The 21,833-nt window shown below is 42.3% G+C and overlaps 4 protein-coding genes across 4 annotated transcripts; 2 read left to right on the forward strand and 2 right to left on the reverse strand.

The window, feature by feature from the left end:
• Positions 1 to 1,461: 1,461 nt before the first annotated feature.
• On the forward strand, positions 1,462 to 3,516 carry LOC134178825 (uncharacterized). The gene is made up of 3 exons (XM_062645730.1): positions 1,462 to 1,874; positions 2,648 to 2,752; positions 2,814 to 3,516. The coding sequence occupies exons 1-3, from the start codon at positions 1,482 to 1,484 to the stop codon at positions 3,342 to 3,344; spliced, it is 1,029 nt and encodes a 342-aa protein (XP_062501714.1). The 5' UTR covers positions 1,462 to 1,481; the 3' UTR covers positions 3,345 to 3,516.
• A 1,289-nt stretch (positions 3,517 to 4,805) lies between these two features.
• LOC134178927 (uncharacterized) lies at positions 4,806 to 5,952 on the reverse strand. The gene is made up of 2 exons (XM_062645842.1): positions 5,913 to 5,952; positions 4,806 to 5,818 (listed from the first exon to the last, which is right to left on the reverse strand). The coding sequence occupies exon 2, from the start codon at positions 5,746 to 5,748 to the stop codon at positions 5,056 to 5,058; it is 693 nt and encodes a 230-aa protein (XP_062501826.1). The 5' UTR covers positions 5,749 to 5,818; positions 5,913 to 5,952; the 3' UTR covers positions 4,806 to 5,055.
• Positions 5,953 to 6,761: 809 nt separating this feature from the next.
• LOC134178015 (peptide deformylase, mitochondrial-like) lies at positions 6,762 to 7,420 on the forward strand. Its single transcript, XM_062644795.1, has one exon. The coding sequence runs from the start codon at positions 6,762 to 6,764 to the stop codon at positions 7,344 to 7,346; it is 585 nt and encodes a 194-aa protein (XP_062500779.1). The 3' UTR covers positions 7,347 to 7,420.
• An 895-nt stretch (positions 7,421 to 8,315) lies between these two features.
• On the reverse strand, positions 8,316 to 21,535 carry LOC134178285 (membrane-bound transcription factor site-1 protease-like). The gene is made up of 30 exons (XM_062645135.1): positions 21,320 to 21,535; positions 21,104 to 21,255; positions 18,767 to 18,869; positions 18,643 to 18,712; positions 18,556 to 18,583; positions 18,440 to 18,493; positions 18,213 to 18,372; positions 17,851 to 18,077; positions 16,261 to 16,328; positions 15,909 to 16,011; positions 15,745 to 15,821; positions 14,747 to 14,821; positions 14,590 to 14,690; positions 14,260 to 14,323; positions 14,097 to 14,193; positions 13,993 to 14,040; positions 13,890 to 13,934; positions 13,386 to 13,523; positions 13,250 to 13,326; positions 13,095 to 13,190; positions 12,918 to 13,033; positions 12,748 to 12,856; positions 11,968 to 12,099; positions 11,858 to 11,901; positions 11,710 to 11,787; positions 10,985 to 11,062; positions 10,857 to 10,916; positions 10,664 to 10,798; positions 10,475 to 10,601; positions 8,316 to 8,694 (listed from the first exon to the last, which is right to left on the reverse strand). Exons 1-30 carry the CDS (start codon positions 21,480 to 21,482, stop codon positions 8,406 to 8,408), a joined length of 3,114 nt encoding a protein of 1,037 aa, XP_062501119.1. The 5' UTR covers positions 21,483 to 21,535; the 3' UTR covers positions 8,316 to 8,405.
• Positions 21,536 to 21,833: the final 298 nt, after the last annotated feature.

Raw genomic sequence — 21,833 nt, forward strand, 5'->3', positions numbered from 1 at the left:
GAGCTCTGTGTTCCAGCGAGCAACCAGAAGCTGTGATGTTTGATCTACATTCGATGTGAAAACATTTATCAACTGGACTAGAAACTGGCAATCTCCAATCTTTTCCAACCATGAAAAAGAGAAGAAGAGGGAAGAGAGTGACATACGAATGTCAAATTGAAGTGTATTGCACTTGTCGAATGCCGGAGACAATGTCGTCTATGATTCAATGCGAAAAATGCAAGAACTGGTTTCATTTGGGTACTTGTGTAAAGGCAGAACTAGACAAAAAGCAGTGGCTATGTCAGTTGTGTGTCTAGGTAATTTTTAAAGTTTTTCAGATATTAAATTGGAAGAGATTTTAATTGTTTTTTTGTAATAGCTTTATTTAATTAATAGTCTAAATTCAAGTAGCAATGCCAGAATTTATTGGAAACACAGCACTAAAATGTTTAGGTGTGTTTACCTACAGTGTATGTAGTACAGTACAGTACACTTATTACTACTTTAACATTAGTTGTGTGCTGCGTGCGTGTGTGGTGAACAACAACTATATTTACTGGTGTATTAGCTGGAGCACACAAAACACTAGGGATATGTATGCTGGGAAACTTGCAATCCGAGGAAACACATATCACTGTCATTTTGTTTGTGGTCCGTCCAGTGATATGTGTGCGGGACACACAAAACATTATGGATATGTGTGCGAGGAAACTTGTAACCCGAGTAAACTATGGCTAATTAACTTAAGTACAGTACACTGTCTAGTGTGTTCAAGAAAGACAGTCTGCGAGGTTGTTTCTTAATTAACAAATGTATCCAAAGCTGCATCATAATCAACGTCAGGTCTATAGTTGAACTGCATAGTGCAAGTCCGTTGAGTCTTCCTTGGCTCATTGCAAACTCTACGTAAGTTTGGAGACGTTAGGAGTCTAATTAAGCCACTGATACAGGAGCAACTGGTTAGAAAAGGTTCACTAGAGTAAGAATGCTAGGAAAATAACTTTTGTCACATCGTTTGATAGGTTCCATAGAAATGATGGTTGCTGCCTCTCAGTTTTCTTTCCAGCACAACGGTTCTCTAGCCATAGGTTATCTTTTCTGTATTTACCGGAACTTTGTATTTACTATGTACCAGGACTTTGTCTAGACGTGAGTGTATCCGTGTGTTGTTGAAGAGGTTCCTTTCCCATCAAGAAAGTAAGTCACGTACGTAAAGTGTGCTTCAAATTGTGAATTCACTCTGCGTCAACGTTTGCCAGAACGAACATGACCGCAAACGTTACCTTGGGAACGAAATGGACTGCTTGTATAGACGTCCGTCAGTAGGCTTAATTATTTCAATGCGCAATTGCTCTTGGGAACGTCCCACTGCCTAGCTCAGCTACATGAGTTATTCCACTGTACGAAAATTCGTGGACGGACTCTACGGTCCCCACATCATAATCTTATCCGGGACCTAGATCTGCAAGCACAGCGCGTGAGCCGCAACAGCACAGCAGATGAGGCCATACAGATTGTTACTTGGCCTTCTCTCTATTTCTGTGATGCTTTTATTAATGCATTGGCTGTTTCGACCGTCGTCAAGTGTCTCATCAGTCAAAACCGATTTCGGCACAACGAAAACGCGCGCCATTCGCTCCACCGACACGCACATCACATTCCGAACGTCTCTTCAATTGTCACAGCAAAGAAAACGGGACGATGAAAAGGTCCACGAAAATTTGGCCACAGAAGGTAGGAAGGTCGGTAGACTGACAGTGGGAGTTGTGACGGCTTTCTCGGAGAACCACGTCGAGGAATCAGTAGATATGATTGCCTCGCTGCAGAGCTACTCTCCTGCTAGCACAATAATCGTATACAATCTTGGCATCAATAATTCGTCTCTGGAAAAGGTGTGGCTACATGTTGTGACGTCATTAATATTGATTTAAATATAGTATGGATTAAGTTAAGTTAGTAAATAATTGTTATTAAGTTAGTAGATGCTGACAGGTTGTGGGATGCAGAGACTGGAGATTGAGGCCCAGTTATGCCCGCAAGGTATTATTAGAGAGCGTAGCTCAAAACACAAACTCTATGTTTCGTGATCTTGCAAAGTCATAAGTTTCAGAATAGAATTTTTGTAAGCTTTGTTGATCAATGAACTAACGCAGGCATAGTCTGTGGAAGTTTCTTACTGTAGTGTGGGAGTCAAAGGAAAACTATGCGTACATAAGGACGGGTGCAGCAACCACTTCCTAGTGTACTACCATCCTCTAGTCAGTCTCTTACTGCATTATTTTGTTCGGAGTTTATTGTTGTTATTTCTGTTGTGTGCACTTGGGATTGAACGTTGGGATTTCATGTGTAGTGTAGTCGTACTCAGACACAGACCCTTTACTACATACAATAGAGTCTGTGTTTGAACACGACAGTGGCATTGCTATGCATGAACCTGGGGAGGCCATGGCCTTCCCAATATTTAGAGGGTGTGGCCTCTTAGATGATAGACAAGGTCTCATAAAAGTTAAACCCTAGCAGCTGGCCTCCCCGATTGAAGGTCCAGCTATACCCTCGCCCTTGAACACGACAACAGTCACACAACTAGAGTATTAATTAATATATTGTAGTAAGATGTGTTGTACATGTACATGTACTGATCTCTCTGTTGTGTGTGATAATGCAGTTGAAGTCATTTTGCAATGTTGAAATTCGGACGTTTCCTTTCCACCGTTACGGTAGACACTTTCAAAATCTAGAAGTTTGCGCGTGGAAGCCAATTATTGTTCAGGTTAGCCAATTTGTTCTTTAGTTTTTGCTACAAAGATGGACTAAGGCTACAATTACTTTAGGAAGTCCTCGGTGAATTTCCTATAATATTTTATGGTGATGCATCTATTCGCTTAACTAGAGACATCGGCAATCTACTGCGGCTTGTACAGACTGGCAGTCCTATTGTTGGGCAGTCAACTGCACCTTCTGGTCCTGCCGGCTCTTATACACACGATGGCACGTTAGCATTTTTTAACATTTCACGAGATCAGTACAAGGATGTGGACATGTTTGCGGCGACGTACTTTGTAATGAAGCAAACGCCTGTTGTTGACACAATCGTGCAGCAGTGGGTTTTGTGTGCTATGGATCCCGGCTGCATTTCGCCACTCGGTGCTCACAAGTGGCCGTGCTTGACGAATCTGCAGGAGATGGATCATAACGCTTTCATTGGTTGCCACAGATACGATCAGTCTGCATTGAGCATCATTCTATTCAAGGTATTGGGTAGAAGTGGCTATAACGGATGCATACAAGAATCATCGGCACACACCACAGTAGCTATACATCGCTACAAGACAAACTACAACATGGTTCACGTTTGTCACTAAAAAGCCTCTTTACTCTAAGCAATATAGAGATGCTATTATATATGTGATTGATATTAAATTTAGTGCATTCTGTGTATGCTGGAATGGAGACATACATATATGAAATTGTAACTAAAACTTTAAATTGTTTATTATTGTATATGAATAATATACTAAATAAGTTTATGTTTTGGCAACATGAACACTGATGATGCATGCAGTTTTGTGGCATAAATGTCCAAGATTTCATGTTTAGTCAAACGTATTTTTGTGCACTTGCTTGCAGTAAAGGTTTGGATTGATGTATCTTGGTTGGTGAAAGTTGACCCGTGTGTTCATTTTATGGTTAATAATAATTCAGATGCATCTATTATAGTAGAAATCATTGACATTGACCTAACAGATAACACTTGGTGTTGTCATTGGAGTATGTTATAGAATATTGATGTTAGCTGTAATGTGTTTCATGCTTTTGTACGTGTCGTGTAAGTTGAACACTAAATGTTTGACAATAAATAGTTACGTTATCCATTCACGTAGCTATTGCTGGTAGTGGCCAGCGAAATAGCATGACTAGCTGCCACGCTATTTTATCCCTGGAGGTAACCCAAATGTCTACCGGTAACATCACACTACATACCAGTACCGATACCATCAAGTCCCTCATACCATAGGTACATGCTACATGTGCCTGACAAAGCCCTAGGCCAACAATGATGTTGCCTATTGGTCTACTGTCAGTGCACCGGTCACTTCCTTGACATGCAAGCTTCTGTTGGCTGTTGATATTTTATTAGAGGCTTGGTATGAAAGTATATCTTTTCAACCTCAGTCTAAAAGTCAGTGGTCTCGCTCGGATGACGCAGCCGTAGGGTCTGGCTACGCGAGACCATGTTATCAGTCAGTTGATAGACAAAAAGCAGGGGTGTTGTTACCGGGGCAACAGAGCAAAACTTGGCTCCAGAAGGCTTCAGTGAAACTAAAAATTTATTGTGTCCCTGTGCTGGAGTCCAGTCTCTGTCAATACCATGTCAGAGTTTAGACTCTGGGTTCGGCCAGTACTGTATGAGAATTATGCTATCAATGATCTGTTTATACAAGGCTACATGGAAGATGACAGCTGAGGGTACCATAGCAGCACGTGTATGTAGTATATTGCGACCAGAGCTGACCCTAGCTATAGTGCGCAGCAAGCCTCTGGGTGTCCAAGGGCTTTGGCCAGTGTGCTGGGCAGCAACACCCAAATTTGGCTTCAAAATTGACAACCACCTACAACCCTGAAAAAGTATGGGTAAGCTCCTGGCTCAATTTAATTTTAGGTATAAGGTAGGTGGTCTTAGACTCGCTAGCAGCTTTTCTTTCGCTAGCAGCTTTTCTTTTGCTAGGATAGTACCACTTGTTGGAAACACGTGCTTTTACACGTGAAGGTACCGGCGGCGTATCTGCTGCTGGAGTAGTTAGCTGTTTCCTGACTACAAGAACGCTGATGAAGAGGATGGAGAGTGGTGTCTGTGTCAATCACTGCAGGCGATGACCTCAAGTTTTTTCATTTTTTTATTGTTAGAGCATGGACCGATAATTTCTTGGACACTCAACATAACAACATGATGTTAATGTATGAGGACATACAGTACTGTACTAAGTAGTTTAGATAATATAATTATTGGCGCACGTATAAATAGTTCCATCACTTCAACTGTCATAGACTTTGATCTTACTTTTTAGTTTTCAGTTAGTAATCGACCAGAAGAGTAACAGCGAGCAGAATTCCCGACTTAATTCCACAACCGAAATAGCGTCGAGACCGAGCACTGGACGTCATCGTCGATCTAGTCTGATTGGTGTCGGGGGTTGCTGTAGTCTGGTTTGCCTCGAAATGTCCGTCATTGCAAAGGTCGCTGTCGCAGCACCGAACACAGTTTCCACCCGATACCGACTTGCAGTCATTGCTCACGTGACACCACGTTTCCACGACACATCCGCGTTGAAATGACGTCGTCGTGCCTCCCAAGACTTGAGGAAGCGAATACTCAATGGTACGACACACGCCTCCGACTCCGCACGTAACCGTTTCGCGATGCATGTCGCACTCGACCCTACTAGTCAGCGAACAAAAGTAACACCGGCGCAGTGCGATACTTCTGTTGTTGCAGAGGTCGGAATCGCAGCATTCGGTCTCGTTATTGCTTGTGCAGTTGGCACGACATCCGCGCTCGTTTGTTTGCATGTAGCAGGAGGTTGAATTGCCGACGCATTCTGTTGTATTCATTTGATTGACTACGTTGTGACACGATGCCGACATTGTGTTGTTGGTGTTGTTGTTGTTGCTGCAGTCGGTTGCGTTAGAGCATCCGCATTGGTAGCAGCGCAGAGCGCTGGCGCTAAGCAGGGCGGTTGCGAAGAGAATGATGCACGACGGGTTCATTGCTGTCGGTCTATCGCAGCTGACAAGCTCGGAGAATCGTTTGTGTGAGAAGTTTTGAGGTGGAGAGTCTCTATTGAGAAAGACATATAGCAGCAGCTTAATTAATTAATCTAGACTCGCTAAGAATCATGCAGTTTGCAAAGGCTTTTGTACTTTACACGTACTTTACCTTGGACGGTTGAGTAGACGGTCTGTTTGGACGGTTTGCGATGTGGAATCTGCGCCAGGGCTCGGCTCGTTGCTGCTCTGCCGTCCACGTGATTCATGGCGGGACAGGGCGACAAGGGTCCATAACCCTACTGTATATAGTCTAATGTCGATTCGTATACTACTTTACTACTCGTATTAACTTTTACGTATAGTTTATCGTAAACTTAGGTAGCATCGTGTTGACTGAAAAGGGGCGTGGCTAGCGAGACTACACACTCTGTATCTGTAGGTGTGAGAGGCATCGATGTTTAGGTTCATCTAATACTAACGTTAAAACGGTGAGGTTTTTGTCTATGCGGTTGTGTAGTCGACAAGTACTCGTATTTTGGCGCCGACTAGAGGCCGGTAAGGAGTCCGACTAGCCAACCCTACTTTTCATGCGATTGCGGGAAATTTCCGTCCGTAGGACAGTGTGTACTGCACGGTGTCTCGACTTTGCACTGTGCCTAGTGCTTCAATTGCCTTTTGTTTTGTTAATTAACTAGAGTTTTGTGGCGGCAATCACGTAAACAGATTTTGTCTAGACGAATTAGTTTTGAAAGGGTGGATGATTCTAGGTGGTAGTGAGTGTTTGTTTGTTGAAATGTGTTCGTAGCAAATTGTTAGACAATCTCGTTGCTAGTAAATTGTGTATATCAAACGCTAATCTCGCACTTTCAGACTTTGCAGAGCAAGAGTGTGGTTGCACTAGAATTTTAGCGCGCTTTCTACGCGAGAAGACGCCTACTGTTGGACACCACGATCTCACTGTGTGACCGCGTACGGGACACCGTTGGGGTCACGTGATTCAGTCAGTTGCTTTGATGTGGCGGCTTTTGCGCGAGTTTCGCCGCAGTCAACTCCTCGACAAAGTATCTGTCGTGCAAGCTGGTCACGTGGTGCTTAGACAAGCAGCAGCTCCCGTGGACCCTCGGGCTATTGCTAGTGAGGAAATTCAGGCAATCGTAGGCAAGATGCACAAGATTTTGGACGATACAGAACATCATGGCTTGTCAGCACCACAAATAGGAGTCGCTCTTCAGATCATGATTGTGCAGATCACAGCACGTCAATTGAAAGATCTAGGCAAGAGGACCGTGTCAGCATTGCAAATGACTGAGCTTAGACGGAGGGTTTTTATTAACCCAAAGCTCTCAATTATCGACTCTAGTGTGGTGATAGAGCGTGAGGGATGTCTCAGTGTGTTTGGGCATTCTGCTTGTGTGCCGAGAGCTCGAGAGGTTTGTGTGTCGGGGTTGGATGAAAATGGCGAGCAAGTACAGTTGAGAGCGAGAGGATGGGCTGCGAGGATAGTACAGCACGAAATAGATCATTTACAGGGACTACTGTTTGTTGATAAAATGAAATCTCGCACTTTTGCAAACGACCACTGGATTGATCGAAGGTAATCCTTTGATCGACTGAACGTAGTGTGTGTATATTAGTAGACAGTAATCTATTGTATATATGTACATATCAGACAATGAAAGATGGAGATGGAGGATGTTTATATATATATATATATATATATATATATATATATATATATATATATATATCTGTATATATAATATGCATGTCAGTTGAAATCTTGCTTTCTGCATCAAACCAAACAGCAATTTCAAACTGTTTAGTTTACGTATCTTGCAAAAGCACAGTATGACATGTGCAGGAAGTGGTAACGAAACTCAGCTCTACTTAAGAGTCTACGATCCAGTATAGAATGTGACTGGTTTGGCAGAAAGTGTTATGTATATATAAAGTAGTTAATAGGGGCTGAAACTGTAGTTATTGTTGCAAGGGTAATTGTTGTTGTTGTTGTTGTTGTTGTGTGTGTGTGTGTGTGTGTGTGTGTGTGTGTGTGTGTGTGATTGGAATTCACTGTTAAGTGTAAGTAGAGTTGCTGCTTTACCATAAAACATGGCCTAGCCATTTTGCTTAGATACTTAACTTTTATTAGTAGACCTATTATACCTATTGACAATGGTCATCATACCATCACCATTGGCTTAATTTGATACCAAAGATATTAATGGCTCAGCTTGTCCAATTCAATTCTACAAAACTGGGACTCTGCAATGTCTTTCAGACATCAACTCCGAAGTCTACAGCCTACAAGGGCACTAAAACTTGCCATTGGATCATCTCGTACTTAGTAAACAGTTTCCTTCATGTGTTGATTGGATAGGAAATATACTACGCCATTTAGTCCATGGGCAATATTTGTGTGTGTTTGCCTTTGGTTGTGTAACAGGAACCAGTTAGTTGCATACTGCAGCATTAGGCTGCAGTGACTAGACAAAGTAGGTAGGGACATCGATGCCAAACATTGTGCCTTCATACAACACCCAAGACATCCGCTGCATCATTTGACCACCTGTAACCAATTTGAAATCGAGAATAACACTTAAATATATTTATTTCATTAACAATGGTAATGATAGTTAATAATATATAATCACGATCTATTAAACGACTGGATGTTTAGTAAACGTTCGTCTTGGAGCGCCACCTTTCACAGTCCGCCTTTTCCGAGGTTTACCTCGTATCAACCTCACATGATACACACAAAATCCGACAATGAGAAGGAAGGCCGACATTGCAATAAACGGTAGCGCCGTCGCCACTTGTGTGCTTCTGTGACTCACAACTAACATCTGATCCCACATTCCTTGGGAGTCGAGCATCGGTTGCTGAATGCGGCCTGGGTTGACATCGAAACTGATGGACAACAACTTCTGCTGTTGGTAGAGGTTGCTGCAAGAACAAAAATAAGACAAAATTTTGAAACATCAATTGAAACTGTAACAAGACAGTGGCAATTAATTAATTAATTAAATTCCAACATGAAGTCTTGCCTTGGAGTAGACATGTTCAATGGTTTGGGAGTAGCTCACGACAACAACAAAATAAATAAAAACAATATATTATATCTATATATAATACTAGTATACATGGCCCGTCCTTCGTACGGGCAAGATACTGTAGTGTAAAGATAAGTATGTGGACACGTCACGTGCAATCTTTGTTGCGAGGTCCCGGATGTTCTGAATGAATTCGAATCTTGCTCTTTGCGCTTGTTTCGATAGAAATCGACACACTCCCCGTGTAGCGCTTGCTGCAGAAAACGTGTAGGTTGGATTCGGTGCAAATGCAATCAGAATTTGGAGAGAAACGCAAGCGATAGAAGAGTAAGTTTCGTCGGCAAGAGATATTCGATTGCTCGAAGCTTTGCGAAGGACGGCGATGCATAGGGTCTACACGGGACTGGTGCGGGCGTGTGTTCGAATGAACTGCAATGTGTAGCGTTTGCGTCGTCGAGAAATTTTACGCGTGGGTCAATCCCTCGAGAGGGGACCCGGTGCATTATTTTTTTTATTTTTTACGCAAACCTTCCTCTGTGCGTGCCGAGTGTGCGTGCCGATTTCGGTTGCGAACGGACAAAAGACGTGGCCGCCAAACGTGAACATACATACACACACACACACACACACACACACACACACACACACAGACAGACAATTTGAGCTTTATATATTAGATGGGCACTACAGTACCCATCTTGGCCTTGCCATGCCCCAGTGTGAGTTCATCGTCTCTGCGGTTGTGGCTTGGAATACCAGTTTTCTATATCCTCCTCAATCAAACGTTGCTCTTGCGGGCAGGTTTTGGTTCATCTCTTAGGGCGTGTTTCCACTAACGCCTAAACCGGTTTAACAAGTGGTTTAAGCTAAACTGGTTTAAGAATTGACCTGTTTCCACCTGCACTAAACCAGTTATATTTTAAACCTAAACCGCTTTCTTAAACCTACTTCAAAGTAGGTTTAGCAAAGTGGTTTAGGTTTAAGGTGCAGCTAGTGGAAACACGGCCTTAGGCTGTGGCAATGGCAACCTAAGAATTAGACGCCACAATGCTCTAGCCAGAAGTGATTTTTCACACGTTAAACGACAATGCAAACTGTCGAATGGAACATAGATGCAATGGATATTCACACAGTAGACCGGGAGACATTTACCATCCCAATTTTGAGCAAGGACACCCCACCCCAATTATTTCGACATCACTGTAAGAAACTCCTTCCAACCGTCTTTAGTCGTAAGAGCTTCAAATCAGCCAGGCCTTGCAGCTGAAGCAGGAGAGGAGGCAAAAGACGATTTACACCAAGCAGCTGTAACAGCAGCAGGAGGAATAGTCCACCCTATCGTGGTTGAAACTTTCGGTCTATGGAGGTTGTCTCACAACCTCGACGTTTTGAAATCAATTGCAGAGATCAGCACTGCATAACCACCTGACCGCTAGCCAAGCCACCTCATACCTCCATCAACAGTTGTCCACCAAACTTTGGCTTTATCATTCTAAGAATTAGAGAGACTAGCACTGGACATCAGTGACGATACTTTGGGGTTACTTTGAGTTGGGGTTAGGGTTGGGAAAACTATAGTAGAATATAAACATAAATAAATATAAAAATAAATAAAAATAAATAAATAAATAAATAACAAAACAAACAACATAACTTTCAACAAGAAATCTTGCCTTGGAGCGGACACGTTCAATGGTTTGGGAGTAGCCCATGACAACTGTTGACATGGGGGTAACGGTCGCACTCGGTATTCACCAAGAGTCGACTCCAACACTTTGCTGTATCGACTCAAGTGACTTCCTATATCAAGCACACGATGTTACTACAAGATCTGGTGACTTCCAAACGATCAAACGACGTACCTTCCATCCTCTCGGGTAGACTAGAGTCAGGTTGTATGAACAGCTTGTGTTGGCTCTTCATCGATGCAATCAGTGCAGACGGAATGGATCCGTGGGCTGTGTACTGAAGCATCGCATCGAGAAGCCAGAAACAATCTAAAACGATCAAAAGTCGTTCAATTCGGTGTCACTCTCATTATACTTGCCGTAGAACCTCTCTGCATGTGGCTGCTATCCAAACAGTTTGAGTCACCATACAATGCGATACGACCACCTGGTTGCCATAATAACAGAAAGATTAAATGGATTTTGAGTGTTGTGGACAGTATGCTTTTGACGTACCGGCACTAAGGGCCTGGTATAGTCCCATGATGGGAACGGCTTTGGCGTCCTTGATGGCTCCGTTTAGAACTTCGTGATCTGACCGAAAAGAGATGTAGGTTAACTGTTTGAGGTGTGTGTGTGTGTGTGTGTGTGTGTGTGTGTGTGTGTGTGTGTGTGTGTGTGTGTGCACGTGCATGCATGTGCGTGTGTGTGTGTGGTGTGTGTGTGTGTGTGTGTGTGTGTGTGTGTGTGTGCACGTGCATGCATGTGCGTGTGTGTGTGTGGTGTGTGTGTGTGTGTGTGTGTGTGTGCGTGCGCGTGCATGCATGTGCGTGGTGTGTGTGTGTGTGTGTGTGCATGCGCATGCGTGTGGTGTGTGTGCGTGTGTGTGTGTGTGCATGCATGTGCGGTGTGTGTGTGTGTGTGTGTGTGTGTGTGTGTGTGTGTGTGACACGTGCCATGCACAACGAAACAAGAAGACAGAAAGCACTTGCTGCAATCAATATTGTCAGACCTTACAAACAAGTACAAAGAAATCCATTAATGACTGTAGACACAAACAACAGCAAATACAAAATCTGATCAAACAAACACATTATCGACTTGTGCCACTGGAGATAGACAAACAAACAGACAAGTCAACAGAGGATCTCACAAATAGACTCAACAACAGACAAATGAGGCCAGCAATATTTACTAACATCCCAAAAGCACAATGTTTACATCACAGTAACTTGAACTACCTTGATCATGCAAGTCTTTCACTAGAACAAGTCCATCACGTGGAAACTTGGCAATACTGGTACCCGAGGCATAGTAAACTAGTGCACACACACACACACACACGACAGTCAGACAGATATACAATAATGCATTCATCTAACTGTTTACCAGAATGTTCTGCCAGTGAAAACTCTCCTTCAAACACTTGGTTACTGTATAATCATTGTAGCAATGTAAACTGCTTTGTAAGTGAATGATGAACGTGAGTGTGTGTTTACCTGAGGGCTATTGACCATTGGGACAATAGAGCGTTTAGAGCTGGCACGTTTGAGCCACCAGTGTCGGGCATCCACCATTGACGTGTGTTTTCATCATAAAACTTGATCTTCTGCATAACTTGCACATTGTACCTACACACCACGTGGTATCATGCACACACTGTATAACTATTTTAAATTTATATGCATTCGACCTAGATGTTTCCAGTTATGTCACTTAGTCTACTGTCCTTCGATAAGTTTGCAGACAGACTATCCTTGTGCCATCACACACCACTCAAGACATGTGCGTCTGCCTCTCTGTCTGCATTTGTTCATATGTTTGTCTGTCTGTCTGTCTGTTTGTCCCTCCCTCTATTTTCTGTCTTTCTGTCTGTCGTTCTCCACCCTCCTCCCTCTCTACGTTTTCTGCCTGTCTGTCTGTCTGTCTTTCTCTCACATATATTTTCAAACATTCATCTATCATACAAAGAGTGCTAGGCAATGACATAATGTTTTAGGTGCTACAGTACACAGGAAAAAGCACTAAAAAACAGTAACAACTTAACTTAAAAGATAACCCAGGTCAGCCTAGTGGCTAAAGAACTGGGTCTGTCTTTCTGTCTGTCTGTCTGTCTGTCTTTCTGTCTGTCTGTCTGTCTGTCTCCACCCTCCTCCTTCCATACGTTTTCTGTCTGTCTATATGCACCACAAAACGTAGAGTCCTAATGAAGCTTGTATAAAACCAATTACACAAATCAAAATTCTATCCATCTCTCCCAAGTACACATGCTTCCTTACCAGTCTGCAGCAACAAGAACTGAAAGCCCCAACTCATTGACGTCTCGTTTCAACTTGGTAATCTCTTCACTAAAAAATTCCTCTTCACTGTCCACCAGCAACAACGTACCTAAAACATTCTACATCATGCCGCCAATCCGATATCCAATACTAACAAATGAAATACTCACCATATTGTGATGCATCAAAGCAAGTGTACGGTGCCCCCAATACCTCAACATAATAACCTTTGTTTCTCAAGTGTAAGTACATGTCTCGAAAATTCGTGTGAATATGATCAGCATTCCTATACGAAAGACAAACAGTCGAGAAACAGACACCAGCACGAGTGCTGCAGACTACCATACCAGTCCAATGGATCATTCTTCATACGCAGGTTGTCTCGAGGAAAGTATCCGGGTGGGTAACGCAAATTGTGATATTGATCCCAAAGGATTCGCTTACTAAAACGCATGCAACGATCAGACATGAGCACAAATGTTGTTGATTATGCTGTGTGTGCCTTCTCGGTGGTGTTGGGATGATTTTTACTCGAATCGGAAGCTTCACGAGCGACATGCGCTCCTCTTCTTCACCAATCTGCTTAACAAATAGGATTGATCACATTGTTCTCATTTATTAGTTTGATGACATCAGACCTGTGGTGGTGACACGACTGTAAGTGATATGTGACCTTGAGCAATGCCATGAAAGTTGCCTGCAGTTTTGGCGACTGCAATGTATACGGCCAAGTAGCCAGACCACGGCCACAACACAGATGAGTAGCTGAAAGCAATCTGTATATACAAAAGCAGATTCTTATGCAATTACATAGATAATTAATGAATTTTACTAATTAGACATACGAACACACACAAACAAACACACACATGGACACGCACACACGCACACACACACACACACACACACACACACATGTATGCATGCACACGCACACACACACACACACACACACACACACACACACACACACACACACACACACACACACACACACACACAGTGAACACTTGACATATAGCGTGTATACGTTTGGATCCTGAATCCTGCCCAACAGAACACACAACACCGCGTAACACATCGACAAAGCCAAAACAACAGAGGAACACTACAACAAACAAATCGACTACCACCACACTTACATCCAAGTGATGCCCATTCTGTGGCTTATAAGGATGCCACTGCGGCTACAAACAATATCAACATCAACAATACCAACAACCACGACCCGACCATACAACTCACCTTCTCATCGATATGCCCTCTCACTCCCATGCCATTAAGAATAGTGACCTGCCCAAGCAAGCATTCAAATTCAAGCAGCAACAACAACCGACATGTAAACATACATTAACAACAATTGGCATCGCTCCCACATAAATCGGTTGTGAACAGAATGGCCACATGTACGGGCACTCGGTCAGATCGATATAACTAGGACTCAAGCTGTGAAACAATAACAAACAAAATTAGAATAGAAATGTGCAGACACTTGAGTACACAACCAGGTACCTTGCTTGTGGCTTGTAAGTGTTCAGCACATGGTATGCTCTCAGCAAGTCTAATTTTCCATGCCCTACACAAAGCACACATATATGATACTTAAACAATAATTAAATAATCAATATTAATTACAGTCTGACATTCACGTATACACAAACCATAAGACCAGATTGTGTGTGTGTGTGTGTGTGTGTGTGTGTGTGTGTGTGTGTGTGTGTGTGTGTACGTGCTACCAAATTGTCTAAAATTACAAAACTAAAATTGATATCAACAACGTTAAAATATAAAAAATATTTAATCGCCGCTCCTACAATAAAACAAATTAACGACGGATCCCACCTTGCTCAAACATGTTAACTCCCGGCAGTCGCTGTGCCGATGCCATGAGAGACTGTTTCATGCTGGCAGGATTGACTACATCCCAGCGATGAGACACAGCACTGTAAACATAGAATGTGAACAACAAAATACACAAACACCACACCATGCGAGCAACCTGTAGAGTAAGGCAACGGCTCCCGCTACGACCGGTGATGCAACACTCGTGCCCGACAACGATCGGCAGCCACCCCTGCAGCACAAAAGTTTGGATACTTGAGCAAGTCAAATGTATATGCCCAACCAAACAGATTCGAATATGTAGCTGGGATAGCGGGGATACACTAATGTAACATGGAAGCTTATACTCAGACCAATGTACATCATCACTCAGAATTAATTAAAGACCAAACCAGCGGCGTAGGCAGGACTTTTATTGGGAGGGGGTTTCAGTTAATATCAATAATCAAAATTCACCTATTAGCTCAAATGATTACAAAAGTTTTATTAATGTCATTATACTATAACACGTGACGTCTATATCAATTAGCTATAGACGACTCATTTCAATTGCACGAAAAACAAAAGAAAAGAAAAACAAAGGAAAAAGAGGTAGCAAAAGAATCTCACGTTCGAATCTTGCTTTTCGTCTTAAAATGTTATAATTAATTTAATTAATTAATTTTAATACTCTGTTATTTTTGTGTATGCTTGTACGTGTAGGTTGGGTTGCTAGGTGTGTGTGTGTGTGTGTGTGTGTGTGTGTGTGTGTGTGTGCGCACGCGCATGTTCTGCCTCTTTGGGGGGTTTCCTTGGCAACTTGGAAACATGCCTCACTATGCCCTTGCAAACTAGTCTCGCGTAGCCAGACGTTAACCATGCCCTCATGTGTTCGACTCATTGGTAAATTCACGACCTAATGACAACTATACCAATTCCACTATCTATAAGCAGGGAACTCTTTTAGAATAAAGTAAGCAAGAGCACAAAGACAAGCAGAGCACGATGAGCAATGATTGAAACGACACGACATGCAGAAATCATAAACAAGTACGACACAAACAACAAACAAGTCGCAGTAACATCACGGCACGTCCATGCCAGCAAACTAATACGTCAACAGGGCTAATGATATAGACGTCATGGTGAGTACAAGCGTTGTACAATGATACTCACTTGAGGCTTGAGCCACGGACTGCAGATCCGTATGTAACGATGTCGGGCTTTATGCGTCCATACCCGGCTGGCAGCTCCTGGGATACAAGCAAAACTGTACATATTGATCTACCTAATTCGTCAATATATTAAATATATAATAATGTAGAGATACGATGTCATACCCAAGTTGTCATTCCTCTCGATGAGAATCGTGCTATTTTATCGTCATAATTAATGCCGCCGACGCCGATCACGTCCATCTGATCAGCAGGATTGTTCAACGTCCTAAACAGATGAGTATAACATGCAATGTGGCTCACCTAGACAAACTCTATTTGATATCAATATTGGATAGTACACACACACACACACACACACACACACACACACACACACACACACACACACACACACACACACACACACACACACACACACACACACACACACACACACAAATGTGACATCAAACGACATGCAGACATAAAGCAAATGTGAGAAACTGTGAAGACATGACATGATGAGTCTGCTTACCCGTAAAGAGGTCCATCATTCCCAATGGCCGAAATCATTATCACTTTGTTTGCGGTCAGCTCCCACACCTAAACGTTGCAGAAACATTCAAAGTAACAAAAATGGAGCATCAATAAACAAAAATAGAAAGGCACTACTTAGTATTCACATCGTAGATGAACAAAATTGCAAGTCGAATAAAATCTTTTAATACCAAGAAACATAATCAACACGTCCCATCAAATGCATCAAACGTAATTGGGAAGAATCGGCTTTCTCCAAAAGACACGTACACATACATACAGAATTAATGCAGGAAAACCCACACCCACATCCACATCCACATCGAATACCACATGCCCTACCATTACATTTCAGGCCCGTAGGAAGCATTTGAAGTGGTCCGGCCTAACGTGTGCTAAGAGGGTGTGGACCAATAGTGCCAAGAGAGCAGTCTTCCAGCATACTAGGTACATAATCTATTGTACAACAGGTTCTTGGTAATTACTCTCATTTACCAACAATTACTGTAATACATGGCTACGCAATGACCTCAGTCATCTGAGCAGCGTAAGTAGCAATTCAAGACGCTAGAATTTACTTTCGTTTCGACTATAAATATATTAGAATTTAGTCACATATATTTCGATCAGAAGTTTCGGGCCATTGTCGACTGTCCAAGGTCCAGTATTTGAAAGATACAGTCACACCCGGCAAAACTGGACTGACCAGACTGCATGCATATATGGTTCCTGCGGCTCTGAATTAGGCCTTAGAAAAAAGTGGTTCGGCCGGACCAGCTCCTACGGCCCTGCATTTGTTGTCTATTAGATTACCTACTGTAACACACACGTGTGGTCTCAATCAAACATAAACAACAGAGACCAGTAGATCAACAGACTCGACGTACTTCATACTAATTACCAAGCATTAAGGGGAACTCTCACCAAAATTAACCATCTCTCAGATGAAAGCTGTCACTTCATGACACAACCCTTTGCAACCGTTTACTGCAGAAGTTTACCGTAACAAAGAAATAAAGCACTGAAATTACCTGCGTAGGCGTGTTTAGTACCCGTATGTGGCATGAGCGTAACTCTGATTGCTGGTTAGCAAGGACGACTGATAACCTGTGCACTTTTCAAGGTAAGGATTGTGAGACATATGGTGGGACGTTGTGATTTATTGACTAAAGCAAACTGGGACCCCAAAGTTATCACGCAAGTATCGACTGTGTCAATACAACAGTGGAGCCTCAGAAGGAGACCCTTCTTAGATTAGTTCATAGATCATGTCTCGCTGCATTTTGGGTGTGTTAGGAGCTCTTGGTATGGTTAAACCTAAAGTAGTTACCTCCAGAGAGTAAGACTTTGTGCTACATACGAGGAATCGTCTGAACAACTCGTGGCCCATTCTCTGCTTCTGTGGCTGTCAGGACCGTAGGTTTCCTGCAGGAAGATACCAGGCCTTGTATCTTTCTTTCAACAAGATTTAGTATTTGGTGAGAAATCTCCTTTAAGTCAAGCAACTCAGACGGTAGGAATGATGCATATTTATGTAACACAAACGGCGACCGTCGACGAATGTCTATTGGAGACTTTCTTTGCTCACCTTGTCGACAAAAGGTTGATCCATGAAATCCGGTCCTCCAATGCTCAGATTCAAGACGTTCACTTTCTTCAAGATTGCGTAATTGAACGCGTCAAGAAACCAGGACGTGTATGACACCTGGCTGTTTGTAAAGACGCGGAATATGTGCAAGTCGGCGTCGGGAACGAATCCGAGACACTCCTCATCGCTGGCAATGACACCAGTAACAAACGTCCCATGACCAAGACCTACACAATGATACACTAGTCATACACTTCGAATCCACGTACATTGACATACGCCAAAAACATACATTAAATTAAATAAAATTAAAAATATTAATTTTATATTGATTCGTATATAAAATTGTCTCGATTGCTTGCCGTCGTCTAGGGTCTTCTCTTCCGTCCAATTCGTTCGTTCTTTCACTTTCTTAAAATGTTTGTGACTCTTTGGAAGGCCGGTGTCAAATATGGCGACCTTGACGCCCTTTCCAGAAAATCCCATTTCCCATAAAACTTCCGCCTGCAGAGCTGACGTAACCTAGAAAATGACATCATGTGATGAAGTTGTAAACACGAGTAAGCAACAATCAAACGGTAGTACCAACCTGCGAAGGAACGGCTCTCAATAGTTGCCGCATCGAAAAACTTTCTGAATCGGGCTACAGTCACATGACAAACAATGGACGCATGACACTGGATGCATAAACACCAAACTAAATACCAATGGGTCTTGATGTCGGGCCATACGTCTGTATTAATCACAATACAAAGTCTCAACTGACTCGATAATAGTTCTGGAATTGTTCACCTTGATTTCCAGTTCATCGACCAACACTGCCTGTCACCTTCTCTGCATGGAACTTGAAACGGTCGATGCTCTAACAACCGAGATTAGCATGTCAGCGGCAACGTGTATGTCTATACGACTATACCTCGAGACTTCAGCGTTCTTGTTACTTTCCGCTGTGGTGTTACGCATTTGACTAGACGATGCTTTTCCAATGCGACACGTCCAATCTCTGCATTATTTCCCATCTAAGATATAAACACATACAGCTGAGAGTCAATAGTATACGTCCATTCTGCCCACAGCAATCATTCAAACGTGGAAATGGGTTTAGGTATCATGAGCACAAGAAGCACACGCCCTGTTTGTAAAACATACGTGTACGTTAGTATGCAAAACATACGTGTACGTTAGTATGCAAAACATACATACAAATGTGTAACTGTTACATTAAAGTCAACTGATGTAATACAGATATGCAATAAATAGTCAGTTTCAACTTTAGCAAAATCATGACATCCTCAGCATGATATAAGACAGTGGAATATAAGGCAAAACTTATGGTCGGACATCGTGCACTAGCAAAGAGGTTGACCCAACATTCTAAATTTTGGGCATTCATTCTTGCTTGATTTCTGTGTCTATTTGCTATCAAAATAAAAACATAAAATTTGGCTTGTTTGCTGTTGTTTTGTTGCATGGTTGTTGTGGTTGTTACATTTTTTGTAATTAAAATTTTATTAAATTTTTAGTTTAATAAGCAAGGACTGTAAAGTAATGACATGAACTGATCAAGAGATGAGCAAGCTAATTATCAAGAGCATGTTGTTCTTCACCAAACAAAATAGTTACCGGCATGTGGCCCTCCCACTGTTTGTCCTATTCAACTGCAGCTAGTGCAATAAATGGTGCTTGGGGCAATAAATATAATATTACTCTAAAATGTCAATTCGCATTCACGCATCTGGAGGTCATCAGATCCTGCCTGCTTCTGTCAGTTGTCTGGAGTTTTGGGTAGCTCATTGATTCCCTACCAGTACCATCCATGCAATAACTATTACGCCTTGACTATGCAATCATGTAGGTACATATGTCCGATCAAAGCAAACTTGTGGTCGGTCATGAACACCAGTTGGTCGGTCAATGACCGATGACCGACCGTTATATTCCACTCTGTAAGAGATTAGCCAAGTTATATTTACATCAATTCAATTGTGTGACTGTTTGAATTGAGTTCGTATGCATGTGATAAGAGTCCATCGGTGACTCTCCATGTAGCAAATCTTACGCCTGCCCCTGACATGCGTTGAGTCATAATAATATTCTTATTTCAGAAAATGCAAAGTCTGGCAACTCTCTAACAATCCTAATGCCTCTTAATTTTTCAGTGTACTAATAACTTGGTATCAAATGTGGATGGTAATCTGATAATACAATGGTTATGATCTCCAAGCTATGATATAGTATTGATTTGAAAACAATCCGAAAGTATGATCACAGTTTTGACAAAATTAATTTCTCAACTTGAAGCCATCTAAGATGAGATCACACAACCGAGTGCCACTGTAAATTGTGTTCTACTGAGTTGGATCCCAGGGCATCAGTTTGAACGTTGTGATAATGACCTTGAGTGTCCATTTTTGAACTCATCCGAGAGTTTAGCAGGACCCTCATATTCAAATATTTCATATTGATATGTTAAGCCATTCAAGACTAGAGGTCTCGTGTTTACAGACAGACAAACAGATAGACAAACAGACAGACAGACAGACGACAGACATACAGCATTGCAGTGCAAAAGTAGTCTCAAACCACTCATTAGCATAGCAAGATTAGAACGTCAAAATGTAGTTTGCACAGTGTAATTTTGTATGCTTCAAGATTGCAATGGTCTTGTTGTGTTAGGTTGCTCATGATGCAAACGTTTGATTTAAATGGAAAAATATATGTATTGAGACAGACAGACAGACAGAAACGATAATTTCAAATTACAAGTGAATTAAGCCATTCAAGAGATCTTGTGTTTACAGACAGAGACAGACAGACAGACAGACAGACAGATGTGCACACACACACACACACACACACACACACACACACACACACACACACACACACTAACAGACATTCAGACAAACACACAAACACACAAAACAGTCACACAAACACACAAACACACAAGGCAGACAGACAAACAGACAGTCAGACAAACACACACACACACACACACACACACACACACACACACACACACACACACACAGACAAACAGACACACGGACAGACACACACACACACAAACACAACATTACATTGAAACATTACAACCTCTGAAAACATCACAACCTCACCCCAGTGTCCTACGCGGGTTACACTTAACTTTCATTAACTATATCATGACGTCACAACCCCAGATAATGCCACAACTCTACTTTCTCCAAACGTTTCCTTTCACTACTAACAGTCACGTGTGTCATGTCACCTGAATCAGTGAGAAATCACTAGGATAGTCCTTGGCCGGATTGCTACGCGAGATTAACCTCCACGACACCTTCTGTGCATCCCTCAACGCAGACGTTATGTATCTCTGTCTAGTCGTAGCCTTGTAATAACCCTTGAATGACACAATGTACTCTACAGACAACAAAACAAACGTCAGCGCGTGCAACACATGTACAGTCCTTCTCAACTCGCCCACCTTTGTCGACCGCATCTGTTGTGAACTCTACCATAATGTCAGATGTTATGTAGCTGGTGTTGACAATAGACGGGCTTGTAGCGCAGCCGTACTCGTCAAAATATGTCGCCGCGGTTAGAGAAATGAGAAAGGCGGACAGTATCTTTGCTCCGGACTGCGACATGTTCTCGCCGACACCAACCCTTGCATCGGTGTTGGAGTCGTTTTGTTTTTGGTAGGTGAACTCACGTGGCGGACACAACTAACGTGCTTTAGCAATATGATCACGTGACCAACAAGGCTAGCTACGACTAAATCTCTCCGAGTCTCTAGATAAAGTATACATATAAATTGCTGCATTTAGCGTTTGCACGGTTCTAATTAAAATTTTTACTTTGTTTATATGTCCAAATGTTTACAATCTAGACTTCATGCAACACTCATTTGATGTCACGTGACTAAGTGTACAAATAGTCAAAAGTTTAAACTCTAAAAATGCTAGTTTCTAGTTGTCTGACCAATGAGAAAGTAAAAT

This window comes from Corticium candelabrum, chromosome 4 (assembly GCF_963422355.1).
Source record: "Corticium candelabrum chromosome 4, ooCorCand1.1, whole genome shotgun sequence".
Classification (NCBI taxonomy): Eukaryota; Metazoa; Porifera; class Homoscleromorpha; order Homosclerophorida; family Plakinidae; genus Corticium; species Corticium candelabrum.

Excerpts from the sequence above, each read along its gene's own strand:
- LOC134178927 (XM_062645842.1), bottom strand. The coding sequence starts at position 5,748 with ATGAACCCGTCGTGCATCATTCTCTTCGCAACCGCCCTGCTTAGCGCC.
- LOC134178285 (XM_062645135.1), bottom strand. The coding sequence starts at position 21,482 with ATGTCGCAGTCCGGAGCAAAGATACTGTCCGCCTTTCTCATTTCTCTA. Across the intron at positions 15,822-15,908 it reads CGAGAGGAATGACAACTTGG|GAGCTGCCAGCCGGGTATGG; the intron begins GTATGACATCGT and ends CTTGTATCCCAG. Across the intron at positions 12,857-12,917 it reads CTTTGATGCATCACAATATG|GTACGTTGTTGCTGGTGGAC; the intron begins GTGAGTATTTCA and ends AGAATGTTTTAG.
- LOC134178015 (XM_062644795.1), top strand. The coding sequence starts at position 6,762 with ATGTGGCGGCTTTTGCGCGAGTTTCGCCGCAGTCAACTCCTCGACAAA.
- LOC134178825 (XM_062645730.1), top strand. The coding sequence starts at position 1,482 with ATGAGGCCATACAGATTGTTACTTGGCCTTCTCTCTATTTCTGTGATG. Across the intron at positions 1,875-2,647 it reads ATAATTCGTCTCTGGAAAAG|TTGAAGTCATTTTGCAATGT; the intron begins GTGTGGCTACAT and ends GTGATAATGCAG. Across the intron at positions 2,753-2,813 it reads GGAAGCCAATTATTGTTCAG|GAAGTCCTCGGTGAATTTCC; the intron begins GTTAGCCAATTT and ends CAATTACTTTAG.